General features: G+C 45.0%; 1 protein-coding gene across 2 annotated transcripts in view; it reads left to right on the top strand.

Moving 5' to 3' along the window:
- The window catches only part of LOC110514776 (RNA polymerase-associated protein LEO1), a 30243-nt gene extending 18585 nt beyond the window's left edge, over nt 1-11658 (top strand). For both annotated transcript variants that reach the window (XM_036974367.1, XM_036974366.1), the window contains exons 11-14: nt 5838-5973; nt 8152-8350; nt 8788-8885; nt 11344-11658. In XM_036974367.1, coding sequence (XP_036830262.1) covers nt 5838-5973; nt 8152-8350; nt 8788-8885; nt 11344-11463 — 553 coding nt within the window. In that variant the 3' untranslated portion in view covers nt 11464-11658. The remainder of the gene's footprint in view (nt 1-5837; nt 5974-8151; nt 8351-8787; nt 8886-11343) is intronic.
- The last annotated feature ends 4238 nt before the right edge of the window (nt 11659-15896 follow it).

Genomic DNA, 15896 nt, shown 5'->3' on the forward strand with positions numbered 1-15896 from the left:
ATTACAATAGAAGGGGACTTGTTTTGGTACAGTATTACAATGGAACGGGACTTGTTTTGGTACAGTATTAGAAGGGGACTTGTTTTGGTACAGTATTAGAAGGGGACTTGTTTTGGTACAGTATTAGAAGGGGACTTGTTTTGGTACAGTATTAGAAGGGGACTTGTTTTGGTACAGTATTACAATAGAAGGGGACTTGTTTTGGTACAGTATTAGAACAGGACTTGTTTTGGTACAGTATTAGAACAGGACTTGTTTTGGTACAGTATTACAATAGAAGGGGACTTGTTTTGGTACAGTATTACAATAGAACAGGACTTGTTTTGGTACAGTATTAGAAGGGGACTTGTTTTGGTTCAGTATTACAATAGAATGGGACTTGTTTTGGTTCAGTATTAGAATGGGACTTGTTTTGGTACAGTATTAGAACAGGACTTGTTTTGGTACAGTATTACAATAGAATGGGACTTGTTTTGGTACAGTATTACAATAGAATGGGACTTGTTTTGGTTCAGTATTAGAATGGGGCTTGTTGTGGTACAGTATTACAATAGAAGGGGACTTGTTTTGGTACAGTATTAGAAGGGGACTTGTTTTGGTACAGTATTACAATAGAAGGGGACTTGTTTTGGTACTGTATTACAATAGAAGGGGACTTGTTTTGGTACAGTATTAGAACAGGACTTGTTTTGGTACAGTATTACAATAGAATGGGACTTGTTTTGGTACAGTATTACAATAGAAGGGGACTTGTTTTGGTACAGTATTAGAAGGGGACTTGTTTTGGTACAGTATTACAATAGAAGGGGACTTGTTTTGGTACAGTATTAGAACAGGACTTGTTTTGGTACAGTATTACAATAGAATGGGACTTGTTTTGGTACAGTATTACAATAGAAGGGGACTTGTTTTGGTACAGTATTAGAAGGGGACTTGTTTTGGTACAGTATTAGAAGGGGACTTGTTTTGGTACAGTATTACAATAGAAGGGGACTTGTTTTGGTACAGTATTACAATAGAAGGGGACTTGTTTTGGTACAGTATTAGAACAGGACTTGTTTTGGTACAGTATTACAATAGAAGGGGACTTGTTTTGGTACAGTGTTAGAATGGAAGGGGACTTGTTTTGGTACAGTATTAGAAGGGGACTTGTTTTGGTACAGTATTACAATAGAATGGGACTTGTTTTGGTTCAGTATTAGAATGGGACTTGTTTTGGTTCAGTATTAGAATGGGACTTGTTTTGGTACAGTATTACAATAGAAGGGGACTTGTTTTGGTACAGTATTACAATAGAAGGGGACTTGTTTTGGTACAGTATTACAATAGAAGGGGACTTGTTTTGGTACAGTATTACAATAGAAGGGGACTTGTTTTGGTACAGTATTACAATAGAAGGGGACTTGTTTTGGTACAGTATTAGAAGGGGACTTGTTTTGGTACAGTATTAGAAGGGGACTTGTTTTGGTACAGTATTAGAAGGGGACTTGTTTTGGTACAGTATTAGAAGGGGACTTGTTTTGGTACGGTATTACAATAGAAGGGGACTTGTTTTGGTACAGTATTAGAAGGGGACTTGTTTTGGTACAGTATTACAATAGAAGGGGACTTGTTTTGGTACAGTATTACAATAGAAGGGGACTTGTTTTGGTACAGTATTAGAACAGGACTTGTTTTGGTACAGTATTACAATAGAATGGGACTTGTTTTGGTACAGTATTACAATAGAAGGGGACTTGTTTTGGTACAGTATTAGAAGGGGACTTGTTTTGGTACAGTATTACAATAGAAGGGGTCTTGTTTTGGTACAGTATTAGAAGGGGACTTGTTTTGGTACAGTATTAGAAGGGGACTTGTTTTGGTACAGTATTACAATAGAAGGGGACTTGTTTTGGTACAGTATTAGAAGGGGACTTGTTTTGGTACAGTATTACAGTAGAATGGGACTTGTTTTGGTACAGTATTACAGTAGAATGGGACTTGTTTTGGTACAGTATTACAATAGAAGGGGACTTGTTTTGGTACAGTATTACAGTAGAATGGGACTTGTTTTGGTACAGTATTAGAAGGGGACTTGTTTTGGTACAGTATTAGAATGGAACGGGACTTGTTTTGGTACAGTATTACAATAGAAGGGGACTTGTTTTGGTACAGTATTACAATAGAATGGGACTTGTTTTGGTACAGTATTAGAACGGGACTTGTTTTGGTACAGTATTACAATAGAAGGGGACTTGTTTTGGTACAGTATTAGAACGGGACTTGTTTTGGTACAGTATTAGAAGGGGACTTGTTTTGGTACAGTATTACAATAGAAGGGGACTTGTTTTGGTACAGTATTAAAATAGAAGGGGACTTGTTTTGGTACAGTATTACAATAGAAGGGGACTTGTTTTGGTACAGTATTACAATAGAATGGGACTTGTTTTGGTACAGTATTACAATAGAATGGGACTTGTTTTGGTACAGTATTAGAAGGGGACTTGTTTTGGTACAGTATTAGAACAGGACTTGTTTTGGTACAGTATTACAATAGAAGGGGACTTGTTTTGGTACAGTGTTAGAATGGAAGGGGACTTGTTTTGGTACAGTATTAGAAGGGGACTTGTTTTGGTACAGTATTACAATAGAATGGGACTTGTTTTGGTTCAGTATTAGAATGGGACTTGTTTTGGTTCAGTATTAGAATGGGACTTGTTTTGGTACAGTATTACAATAGAAGGGGACTTGTTTTGGTACAGTATTACAATAGAAGGGGACTTGTTTTGGTACAGTATTACAATAGAAGGGGACTTGTTTTGGTACAGTATTACAATAGAAGGGGACTTGTTTTGGTACAGTATTACAATAGAAGGGGACTTGTTTTGGTACAGTATTACAATAGAAGGGGACTTGTTTTGGTACAGTATTAGAAGGGGACTTGTTTTGGTACAGTATTAGAAGGGGACTTGTTTTGGTACAGTATTAGAAGGGGACTTGTTTTGGTACAGTATTAGAAGGGGACTTGTTTTGGTACGGTATTACAATAGAAGGGGACTTGTTTTGGTACAGTATTAGAAGGGGACTTGTTTTGGTACAGTATTACAATAGAAGGGGACTTGTTTTGGTACAGTATTACAATAGAAGGGGACTTGTTTTGGTACAGTATTAGAACAGGACTTGTTTTGGTACAGTATTACAATAGAATGGGACTTGTTTTGGTACAGTATTACAATAGAAGGGGACTTGTTTTGGTACAGTATTAGAAGGGGACTTGTTTTGGTACAGTATTACAATAGAAGGGGTCTTGTTTTGGTACAGTATTAGAAGGGGACTTGTTTTGGTACAGTATTAGAAGGGGACTTGTTTTGGTACAGTATTACAATAGAAGGGGACTTGTTTTGGTACAGTATTAGAAGGGGACTTGTTTTGGTACAGTATTACAGTAGAATGGGACTTGTTTTGGTACAGTATTACAGTAGAATGGGACTTGTTTTGGTACAGTATTACAATAGAAGGGGACTTGTTTTGGTACAGTATTACAGTAGAATGGGACTTGTTTTGGTACAGTATTAGAAGGGGACTTGTTTTGGTACAGTATTAGAATGGAACGGGACTTGTTTTGGTACAGTATTACAATAGAAGGGGACTTGTTTTGGTACAGTATTACAATAGAATGGGACTTGTTTTGGTACAGTATTAGAACGGGACTTGTTTTGGTACAGTATTACAATAGAAGGGGACTTGTTTTGGTACAGTATTAGAACGGGACTTGTTTTGGTACAGTATTAGAAGGGGACTTGTTTTGGTACAGTATTACAATAGAAGGGGACTTGTTTTGGTACAGTATTAAAATAGAAGGGGACTTGTTTTGGTACAGTATTACAATAGAAGGGGACTTGTTTTGGTACAGTATTACAATAGAATGGGACTTGTTTTGGTACAGTATTACAATAGAATGGGACTTGTTTTGGTACAGTATTAGAAGGGGACTTGTTTTGGTACAGTATTAGAAGGGGACTTGTTTTGGTACAGTATTAGAAGGGGACTTGTTTTGGTACAGTATTAGAAGGGGACTTGTTTTAGTACAGTATTAGAAGGGGACTTGTTTTGGTACAGTATTAGAAGGGGACTTGTTTTGGTACAGTATTAGAAGGGGACTTGTTTTGGTACAGTATTACAATAGAAGGGGACTTGTTTTGGTACAGAATTAGAAGGGGACTTGTTTTGGTACAGTATTACAGTAGAATGGGACTTGTTTTGGTACAGTATTACAGTAGAATGGGACTTGTTTTGGTACAGTATTACAATAGAAGGGGACTTGTTTTGGTACAGTATTACAATAGAAGGGGACTTGTTTTGGTACAGTATTACAGTAGAATGGGACTTGTTTTGGTACAGTATTAGAAGGGGACTTGTTTTGGTACAGTATTAGAATGGAACGGGACTTGTTTTGGTACAGTATTACAATAGAATGGGACTTGTTTTGGTACAGTATTAGAACGGGACTTGTTTTGGTACAGTATTACAATAGAAGGGGACTTGTTTTGGTACAGTATTAGAACGGGACTTGTTTTGGTACAGTATTAGAAGGGGACTTGTTTTGGTACAGTATTACAATAGAAGGGGACTTGTTTTGGTACAGTATTAAAATAGAAGGGGACTTGTTTTGGTACAGTATTACAATAGAAGGGGACTTGTTTTGGTACAGTATTACAATAGAATGGGACTTGTTTTGGTACAGTATTACAATAGAATGGGACTTGTTTTGGTACAGTATTAGAAGGGGACTTGTTTTGGTACAGTATTACAATAGAAGGGGACTTGTTTTGGTACAGTAGTAGAAGGGGACTTGTTTTGGTACAGTAGTAGAAGGGGACTTGTTTTGGTACAGTATTAGAAGGGGACTTGTTTTGGTACAGTAGTAGAAGGGGACTTGTTTTGGTACAGTAGTAGAAGGGGACTTGTTTTGGTACAGTAGTAGAAGGGGACTTGTTTTGGTACAGTATTAGAAGGGGACTTGTTTTGGTACAGTAGTAGAAGGGGACTTGTTTTGGTACAGTAGTAGAAGGGGACTTGTTTTGGTACAGTAGTAGAAGGGGACTTGTTTTGGTACAGTATTAGAAGGGGACTTGTTTTGGTACAGTATTAGAAGGGGACTTGTTTTGGTACAGTATTACAATAGAAGGGGACTTGTTTTGGTACAGTATTAAAATAGAAGGGGACTTGTTTTGGTACAGTATTACAATAGAAGGGGACTTGTTTTGGTACAGTATTACAATAGAATGGGACTTGTTTTGGTACAGTATTACAATAGAATGGGACTTGTTTTGGTACAGTATTAGAAGGGGACTTGTTTTGGTACAGTATTACAATAGAAGGGGACTTGTTTTGGTACAGTAGTAGAAGGGGACTTGTTTTGGTACAGTAGTAGAAGGGGACTTGTTTTGGTACAGTATTAGAAGGGGACTTGTTTTGGTACAGTAGTAGAAGGGGACTTGTTTTGGTACAGTAGTAGAAGGGGACTTGTTTTGGTACAGTAGTAGAAGGGGACTTGTTTTGGTACAGTATTAGAAGGGGACTTGTTTTGGTACAGTAGTAGAAGGGGACTTGTTTTGGTACAGTAGTAGAAGGGGACTTGTTTTGGTACAGTAGTAGAAGGGGACTTGTTTTGGTACAGTATTAGAAGGGGACTTGTTTTGGTACAGTAGTAGAAGGGGACTTGTTTTGGTACAGTATTAGAAGGGGACTTGTTTTGGTACAGTAGTATGAGACGCTGTTCCTCTTTCAGTTTAAAGGAACAAACATGAATGTCTGATTTGAGATATAAAGCTGTTTATTGTGTGTTTTCTCTCCAGACCCCACTCCACAGACAGTGCCACCCACAGGAAGATGACCCTCTCTCTGGCTGACCGCTGCTCGAAGACCCAGAAGATCAGAATACTGCCCATGGCTGGACGAGACCCCGAGTCTCAACGCAACGAGATGATCAAGGTAACACACGCTGGACGGTGTCATTTCATATAGGATGTCATGTAATAAAGGTTATGAGATGTGTGGTGTAATGTTAGCAGAACTACACTCAGCAAAAATATTAACGCAAAAAAATGGAACGATTTTAAAATATTTTGAGTTACAGTTCATATCAGTAAATCAGTCAATTGAAAGAAATGCATTAGGCCCTAATCTATGGATTTGACATGACTGGGAATACAGATATGCATCTGTTGGTCACAGATACCTTAGATAAAGAGAACCAGTCAGTATCTGGTGTCACCTCCATTTGCCTCATGCAGCGTGACACATCTCCTTCACATAGGGTTGATCAGGCTGTTGATTGTGGCCTGTGGAATGTTGTCCCACTCCTCTTCAATGGCTGTGTGAAGTTGCTGGGAACTAGGAACACGCTGTCGTATATGTCGATCCAGAGCATCCCAAACATGCTCAATGGGTTACATATCTGGTGAGTATACAGGCCATGGAAGAACTGGGACATTTTCAGGTTCCAGGAATTGTGTACAGATCCTTGCGACATGGGGCCGTGCATTATCATGCTGAAACATGAGGTGATGAACGGCACAACAATGAACCTCAGGATCTCGTCACGGTATCTCTGTGCATTCAAATTTCCATTGATTTAAAATGCAATTGTGTTCGTTGTTCATAGTTTATGCTTGCCCCATACCATCACGGTGTGTGTCCTCTGTTCACAACGTTGACATCAGCAAACTGCTGGCCCACACAACACCATACACGCTGTCTGCCATCTGCCTGGTACAGCTGAAACTCCTGTTTGCCATCTGCCTGGTACAGTTGAAACTCCTGTTTGCCATCTGCCTGGTACAGTTGAAACTCCTGTGTGCCATCTGCCTGGTACAGTTGAAACTCCTGTTTGCCATCTGCCTGGTACAGTTGAAACTTCTCCTGTGTGCCATCTGCCTGGTACAGTTGAAACTCCTGTGTGCCATCTGCCTGGTACAGTTGAAACTGCTCCTGTGTGCCATCTGCCTGGTACAGTTGAAACTTCTCCTGTGTGCCATCTGCCTGGTACAGTTGAAACTTCTCCTGTGTGCCATCTGCCTGGTACAGTTGAAACTCCTGTGTGCCATCTGCCTGGTACAGTTGAAACTCCTGTGTGCCATCTGCCTGGTACAGTTGAAACTGCTCCTGTGTGCCATCTGCCTGGTACAGTTGAAACTTCTCCTGTGTGCCATCTGCCTGGTACAGTTGAAACTCCTGTGTGCCATCTGCCTGGTACAGCTGAAACTCCTGTGTGCCATCTGCCTGGTACAGTTGAAACTCCTGTGTGCCAGTGGCCGTCGAAGGGGAGCATTCGTCCACTGAAGTTGGTTACAACTGAACTGCAGTCAAGTCAAGACCCCGGTGAGGATGACGAACACTCAGATGAGCTTCCCCGAGACGGTTTCCGACCGTTTGTACAGAACTGTTGTGCAAACCCACAGTTTCAACAGTTTGTCTGGGTGGCAGGTTTCAGACGATCCCGCAGGTGAAGAAGTCGGATGTGAAGGTCCTGGGGCTGGTGCGGTTGTAAGGCCGGTTGGACGTACTGCCAAATTCTCTAAGACGATGTTTACGGAGGTGCTTTATGGTAGGGAAATGAACATCAAATTCTCAGGACATTCCTGCAGTCAGCATGCCAATTGCCCGATCCCTCAAAACTTGAGACATCTGTGACATTGTATTATGTGACAAAACTGCACATTTTAGAGTGGCCTTTTATTGTCCCCCAGCAGAAGGTGCACCTGTGTAATGATCATGCTGTTTTAATCAGCTTCTTGATATTCCACACCTGTCAGGTGGATGGATTATCTTGGCAAAAGAGAAATTCTCACTAACAGGGATGTAAATACATTTGTGGACAACATTTGAGAGAAATAAACTTTTTGTGAATATGTGACCATTTCTTGAATCATTTATATCATCAGCTCATTTAAAAACATGGGACCAACACTTTACATGTTGAGGTTTATATTTTTGTTCAGTGTAATAACTACAGTCTGGAGACGAGACAGACTTTCTGTTGTTTCTAGAAGCACCGACTGGGCTTCTGTTGCTGATTACAGTCTCCTATATTTTCTCAGAACATTTAAAATAGACAGGACGACACCTTATCTCATTTGAGGGGTTAAAATGTTGACCCCCCCCCTACAGAAAGAGGAGGAGCGCCTGCGTGCGTCTATCCGTCGTGAGGGACAACAGCGGCGGATGAGAGAGAAGCAGCACCAACGAGGGCTGAGCGCCGGTTACCTGGAGCCCGATCGCTATGACGACGATGAGGAGGGGGACGAGTCGGTCAGCCTGGCCGCCATCAAGAGCAAATACAAGGGAGGAGGAGGAGGAGGGCTGAGGGGTGAGGACACACACACCATATCTAAACAGAGACATCCAGATCATATACAAGGGAGGAGGAGGGGGGCTGAGGGGTGAGGACACACACACCATATCTAAACAGAGACATCCAGATCAAATACAAGGGAGGAGGAGGAGGAGGAGGGCTGAGGGGTGAGGACACACACACCATATCTAAACAGAGACATCCAGATCAAGTACAAGGGAGGAGGAGGAGGGCTGAGGGGTGAGGACACACACACCATATCTAAACAGAGACATCCAGATCAAATACAAGGGAGGAGGAGGAGGAGGGCTGAGGAGACAGTGAAAGTGTTTGTATTTGCTCATTTTAATGCGTTCTCTCCCCTTCCTCTCTTCTGTCCCTTCCCTCTCCTCCGTCCCCCTCCTCTCCTCCGTCCCCCTCCTCTCCTCCGTCCCTCTCCTCTCTCCATATAGAGGAGCGTGCTCGGATCTACTCGTCTGACAGTGATGAGGGTTCTGATGATGATAAAGCCCAGAGACTGCTCAAGGCCAAGAAACTAGACTCTGACGAGGTGAGACACACACACAGGTGTTAGTACAGTGAGAGAATGGAGAGATGACAGAGGGTGCAGTCCTATGATCTACCAGCAGGAGACATTGTGAATCACTACATATAGGAATCTAGTTCAGCTAACAAAGCACTTTGAGGCAGATCTGAAGTGAGTCAAATCACATTTTTCCTGTTTTCTCCCCCCTATTTGTTTTCTCCCCCCTCTTTCTTTTCTCCCCCCTCTTTCTTTTCTCCCCCCTCTTTGTTTTCTCCCCCCTCTTTGTTTTCTCCCCCCTCTTTCTCTCTCCCCCCTCTTTGTTTTCTCCCCCCTCTTTGTTTTCTCCCCCCTCTTTGTTTTCTCCCCCCTCTTTGTTTTCTCCCCCCTCTTTGTTTTCTCCCCCCTCTTTGTTTTCTCCCCCCTCTTTGTTTTCTCCCCCCTCTTTGTTTTCTCCCCCCTCTTTGTTTTCTCCCCCCTCTTTGTTTTCTCCCCCCTCTTTGTTTTCTCCCCCCTCTTTGTTTTCTCCCCCTCTTTCTTTTCTCACCCCTCTTTCTCTCTCCCCCTCTTTGTTTTCTCCCCCCCTCTTTCTCTCTCCCCCCTCTTTCTCTCTCCCCCCTCTTTGTTTTCTCCCCCCTCTTTGTTTTCTCCCCCCTCTTTGTTTTCTCCCCCCTCTTTCTCTCTCCCCCCTCTTTGTTTTCTCCCCCCTCTTACTTTTCTCCCCCCCTCTTTCTTTTCTCCCCCCTCTTTCTTTTCTCCCCCCTCTTTCTCTCTCCCCCTCTTTGTTTTCTCCCCCTCTTTCTTTTCTCACCCCTCTTTCTCTCTCCCCCTCTTTGTTTTCTCCCCCCCTCTTTCTCTCTCCCCCCTCTTTCTCTCTCCCCCCTCTTTGTTTTCTCCCCCCTCTTTGTTTTCTCCCCCCTCTTTGTTTTCTCCCCCCTCTTTCTCTCTCCCCCCTCTTTGTTTTCTCCCCCCTCTTTCTTTTCTCCCCCCTCTTTCTCTCTCCCCCCTCTTTGTTTTCTCCCCCCTCTTTGTTTTCTCCCCCCTCTTTGTTTTCTCCCCCCTCTTTCTCTCTCCCCCTCTTTGTTTTCTCCCCCTCTTTGTTTTCTCCCCCTCTTTCTTTTCTCCCCCCCTCTTTGTTTTCTCCCCCCTCTTTGTTTTCTCCCCCCTCTTTGTTTTCTCCCCCCTCTTTCTTTTCTCCCCCCTCTTTCTCTCTCCCCCTCTTTGTTTTCTCCCCCTCTTTCTCTCTCCCCCTCTTTGTTTTCTCCCCCTCTTTCTTTTCTCCCCCCTCTTTCTCTCTCCCCCCTCTTTCTCTCTCCCCCCTCTTTCTCTCTCCCCCCTCTTTCTCTCCCCCCTCTTTCTTTTCTCCCCCCTCTTTGTTTCCTCCCCCCTCTTTCTCTCTCCCCCTCTTTTTCTCCCCCTCTTTGTTTTCTCCCCCCTCTTTGTTTTCTCCCCCCTCTTTGTTTTCTCCCCCCTCTTTGTTTTCTCCCCCCTCTTTGTTTTCTCCCCCCTCTTTGTTTTCTCCCCCTCTTTGTTTTCTCCCCCTCTTTGTTTTCTCCCCCCTCTTTCTCTCTCCCCCTCTTTGTTTTCTCCCCCCTCTTTCTCTCTCCCCCTCTTTGTTTTCTCCCCCCTCTTTGTTTTCTCCCCCCTCTTTCTCTCTCCCCCTCTTTTTCTCCCCCCTCTTTGTTTTCTCCCCCCTCTTTGTTTTCTCACCCCTCTTTGTTTTCTCACCCCTCTTTGTTTTCTCCCCCCTCTTTGTTTTCTCCCCCCTCTTTGTTTTCTCCCCCCTCTTTGTTTTCTCCCCCTCTTTGTTTTCTCCCCCTCTTTGTTTTCTCCCCCCTCTTTCTCTCTCCCCCTCTTTGTTTTCTCCCCCCTCTTTCTCTCTCCCCCTCTTTTTCTCCCCCCTCTTTGTTTTCTCCCCCCTCTTTGTTTTCTCCCCCCTCTTTGTTTTCTCCCCCCTCTTTGTTTTCTCCCCCCTCTTTGTTTTCTCCCCCCTCTTTGTTTTCTCCCCCCTCTTTGTTTTCTCCCCCTCTTTGTTTTCTCCCCCTCTTTGTTTTCTCCCCCTCTTTGTTTTCTCCCCCCTCTTTCTCTCTCCCCCTCTTTGTTTTCTCCCCCTCTTTCTCTCCCCCCTCTTTGTTTTCTCCCCCCCTCTTTGTTTTCTCCCCCCTCTTTCTCTCTCCCCCCTCTTTCTTTTCTCCCCCCTCTTTGTTTTTTCTCCCCCCTCTTTCTCTCCCCCCCTCTTTGTTTTCTCCCCCCTCTTTCTCTCTCCCCCCTCTTTCTTTTCTCCCCCCTCTTTGTTTTTTCTCCCCCCTCTTTCTCTCTCCCCTCTTTGTTTTCTCCCCCCCTCTTTCTTTTCTCCCCCCTCTTTCTCTCTCCCCCTCTTTGTTTTCTCCCCCCTCTTTCTCTCTCCCCCTCTTTGTTTTCTCCCCCTCTTTGTTTTCTCCCCCCTCTTTCTCTCCCCCCCTCTTCTTTTCTCCCCTCTCTGTAGGAAGGGGAGAGTTCGGGGAAGAGGAAGGCTGAGGAGGATGAGGAGGAGGAGGTGGAACCCAAGAAGGCAAAGAAATACGTCATCAGCGACGAAGAGGAGGAGGAGGAAGATGATGAATGATGTCATGTTGTTGATCATACCACTGTATTATCAGTGTGTTGTTATATCCAGTGCGTTGCGATGTAGACCTAAACGTTTCATTTGTAGTTTGTATATTTTCTAATGATGCCTGTGTGTGAGTGAGAGAGAGAGAGAGCTCTGTACAGCTGTAGGAATAAAGACCAGATGAACTAAGTGTTTATCTCAATGACCAAACCTCAGTCTCTTTGTTATGATTCATTTTTATAAGTTCAGTTTGACTGTTTTTGTTTTGAGATGTCCATTTTCTAATGGAGGTTAAAGATGGAGAGTTGATGGGGGGGGATGGACTGTCTGGGGGATGATGGACTGTCTGGGGGATGATGGACTGTCTGGGGGATGATGGACTGTCAGACCTCTTCACTAACAGTAGATACTGTTCAATCCATCTGGCACAGCAGAGAGAGAAGGAATGGAGGGGTGGAGGATGAGGATGGGTAAGAGGAGAGAGGAGGATGAGGATGGGTAAGAGGAGAGAGGAGTGGTGGAGGATGAGGATGGGTAAGAGGAGAGCGGAGTGGTGGAGGATGAGGATGGGTAAGAGAGAAGGGTGGTGGAGAGTGGAGGATGAAGATGGGTAAGAAAGGAGAGAGGGGGGTTAGTGACCAGTCTTTGAACATCTCATACTCCTCTCGTCCCCTCGTCTACTCAAAACCAATTGGATCAGAAATGGGTTTTGAGAAGGTGATGAGGAATATAGCGGGAGTAGAATTGAGAGAAAGAGGGGTGAGTAAGAGAGAGAGAAAGAGAGCGAGGGGAAAATAAGAGAGTGATGAGGACAATGGGAGGCTGGTTAGTGATTGTTGCACCAGCCACTCTGACACACAGCCTCATATACACAGGGCACATTCAACCCTACACTCTGACACACAGCCTCATATACACAGGGCACATTCAACCCTACACTCTGACACACAGCCTCATATACACAGGCCACATTCAACCCTACACTCTGACACACAGGCTCATATACACAGGCCACATTCAACCCTACACTCTGACACACAGCCTCATATACACAGGCCACATTCAACCCTACACTCTGACACAGGCTCATATACACAGGCCACATTCAACCCTACACTCTGACACACAGCCTCATATACACAGGGCACATTCAACCCTACACTCTGACACACAGCCTCATATACACAGGGCACATTCAACCCTACACTCTGACACACAGCCTCATATACACAGGGCACATTCAACCCTACACTCTGACACACAGCCTCATATACACAGGGCACATTCAATCCTACACTCTGACACAGGCTCATATACACAGGCCACATTCAACCCTACAAGTTGAAGTTTTAACGTCACCTGCACAAGTACAGTGAAATGCCTTTTTCTTACCAACTCTGACACCAACAATGTGGTACTGAAAATAACAAGGTAGAAAGAAAAACACCAGAAATCAGAAAGCAAGAACAGGAGAAAGTAAGAAGCTTTTTACAGGGACAGATCCAATACCATATTTACAATGTGCAGAGATACTGGAGTGATAGAGGTTGACACACTACATGGCCAAAAGTATGTGGACACCCCCTTCAAATTAATGGATTAGACTATTTCAGACACACCTGTTTGCTGTCGGGTGTATAAGATTGAGCACACAGCCATGCAATCTCCATAGACAAACATTGGCAGTTAAATGGCCTGTACTGAAAAGCTCAGTGACTTTCACCGTCATAGGATGCCACCTTTCAATCAAGTCAGTTCGTCAAATGTCTGCCCAGCTAGAGCTGCTCCGATAAACTGTAAGTGCTGTTGTGAAGTGGAAACGTCTAGGAGAAACAACGGCTCAGCCGCAAAGTGGTAGGCCACACAAGCTCACAGAGCAGGACAGCCGAGTGCTGAAGCGCGTAAAAATCGTCTGTCCTCGTTTGCAACACTCACTACCACGTTCCAAACATCACATCCAAAATGTCGGTGTGTAGAGTCCTGTCGGTGTGTAGAGTCCTGTCAGTGTGTAGAGTTCTGTCAGTGTGTTGGGTCCTGTCAGTGTGTTGGGTCCTGTCAGTGTGTTGAGTCCTGTCAGTGTGTTGGGTCCTGTCAGTGTGTAGAGAGAGTCCTGTCAGTGTGTAGAGTACTGTCAGTGTGTTGGGTCCTGTCAGTGTGTAGAGTCCTGTCAGTGTGTTGGGTCCTGTCAGTGTGTAGAATCCTGTCAGTGTGTTGGGTCCTGTCAGTGTGTTGGGTCCTGTCAGTGTGTTGGGTCCTGTCAGTGTGTTGGGTGTGTAGAGTCCTGTCAGTGTGTTGGGTGTGTAGAGTCCTGTCAGTGTGCAGAGTCCTGTCAGTGTGTTGGGTGTGTAGAGTCCTGTCAGTGTGTAGAGTCCTGTCAGTGTGTTGGGTCCTGTCTGAGTGTTGGGTGTGTAGAATCCTGTCAGTGTGTAGAGTCCTGTCAGTGTGTTGGGTGTGTAGAGTCCTGTCAGTGTGCAGAGTCCTGTCAGTGTGTTGGGTGTGTAGAGTCCTGTCAGTGTGTTGGGTCCTGTCAGTGTGCATAGAGACAGTGCCATTATTTCTGGGACACGTTTACACACACACACACACACACACGGGTCATTACTGTTCTCTCAGAGAGTGTCCTCAAGTTACCCACTGGCCACACCACACATTGTATATTCATACACACGGGGCAAGAACAGCCCTGTGCGCACAGAGAGAGGGCAGCCCCAGCCAGACAGAACCGGTGGTAGATAATCAGAACACAGAGCAGTAAAAAGGTAACTAGGAGATTAAAGAGTTGTTACGTAAAATGACCCTGTTGTTTTCCCCTAGACAACAGCAGCTCTGTTCCACACAGACACACACACACTGCAGCACTAACACACACACTGCAACACTAACACAGACACTGCATGCTTCTTAGTGGCTCAGCCTGATTAGGCTCAGAGCATGTGTTTGTTTGTGTGTGTGTGTGTGTCTCTCTCTCTCTCTCTCTCTCTCTCTCTCTCTCTCTCTCTCTCTCTCTCTGTGTCTGTGTCTCTCTCTCTCTCTCTCTCTCTCTCTCTCTCTCTCTCTCTCTCTGTCTGTCTGTGTGTCTCTCTCTCTCTCTCTGTCTCTCTCTCTCTGTCTCTCTCTCTCTGTCTCTCTCTCTCTGTCTCTCTCTCTCTCTCTCTCTCTCTCTCTCTGTCTCTCTCTCTCTCTCTCTCTCTCTCTGTCTGTGTGTTTCTCTCTCGCTGTGTGTGTTGGTGTGTGTGTGTGTGCATATGAGACATACGCAGACAAAGCATCGAACAGTGAGACAGATCTTAGTGTTTCTGCTGACACCCAGAGTTCACACACACACACACACACACACACACACACACACACACACACACACACACACACACACACACACACACACACACACACACACACACATTGTAAAAGTAGAGCATTATAGTGAATGGGGTTCGATTTGGAACAGAGCCCTGGAGTGACTGAGAGTGAGGACAGAGCCCTGGAGTGACTGAGTGAGGACAGAGCCCTGGAGTGACAGAGTGAGGACAGAGCCCTGGAGTGACTGAGAGTGAGGACAGAGCCCTGGAGTGACTGAGTGAGGACAGAGCCCTGGAGTGACAGAGTGAGGACAGAGCCCTGGAGTGACTGAGAGTGAGGACAGAGCCCTGGAGTGACAGAGTGAGGACAGAGCCATGGAGTGACTGAGAGTGAGGACAGAGCCCTGGAGTGACTGAGAATGAGGACAGAGCCCTGGAGTGACAGATTGAGGACAGAGCCCTGGAGTGACAGAGTGAGGACAGAGCCCTGGAGTGACTGAGAGTGAGAACAGAGCTCTGGAGTGACTGAGAGTGAGGACAGAGCCCTGGAGTGACTGAGAGTGAGGACAGAGCCCTGGAGTGACTAAGAGTGAGGACAGAGCCCTGGAGTGACAGAGTGAGGACAGAGCCCTGGAGTGACTGAGAGTGAGGACAAAGCCCTGGAGTGACAGAGTGAGGACAGAGCCCTGGAGTGACTGAGAGTGAGGACAGAGCCCTGGAGTGACTGAGAGTGAGGGTTCCATTTTGGACAGAGCTCTGGAGGGACTGAGAGTGAGGGTTCTATTTGGGACAGAGCCCTGGAGTGACTGAGAGTGAGGGTTCCATTTGAGACAGAGCTCTGGAGTGACTGAGAGTGAGGGTTCGATTTGGGACAGAGCCCTGGAGTGACTGAGTGTGAGGGTTCGATTTGGGACAGCGCCCTGGAGTGACTGAGAGTCAGGGTTCTATTTGGGACAGAGCCCTGGAGTGACTGAGTGTGAGGGTTTCATTTGTGACAGAGCCCTGGAGTGACTGAGAGTCAGGGTTCTATTTGGGACAGAGCCCTGGAGTGACTGAGAGTGAGGGTTCGATTTGGGACAGAGCCCTGGAGTGTCTGAGAGTGGAAGTTTACTGGTGTAATTAGCTGACTCATGTCTGGGGTTAGAGTCC

This window comes from Oncorhynchus mykiss, unplaced genomic scaffold (assembly GCF_013265735.2).
Source record: "Oncorhynchus mykiss isolate Arlee unplaced genomic scaffold, USDA_OmykA_1.1 un_scaffold_498, whole genome shotgun sequence".
In the NCBI taxonomy this organism is placed as follows: domain Eukaryota; kingdom Metazoa; phylum Chordata; class Actinopteri; order Salmoniformes; family Salmonidae; genus Oncorhynchus; species Oncorhynchus mykiss.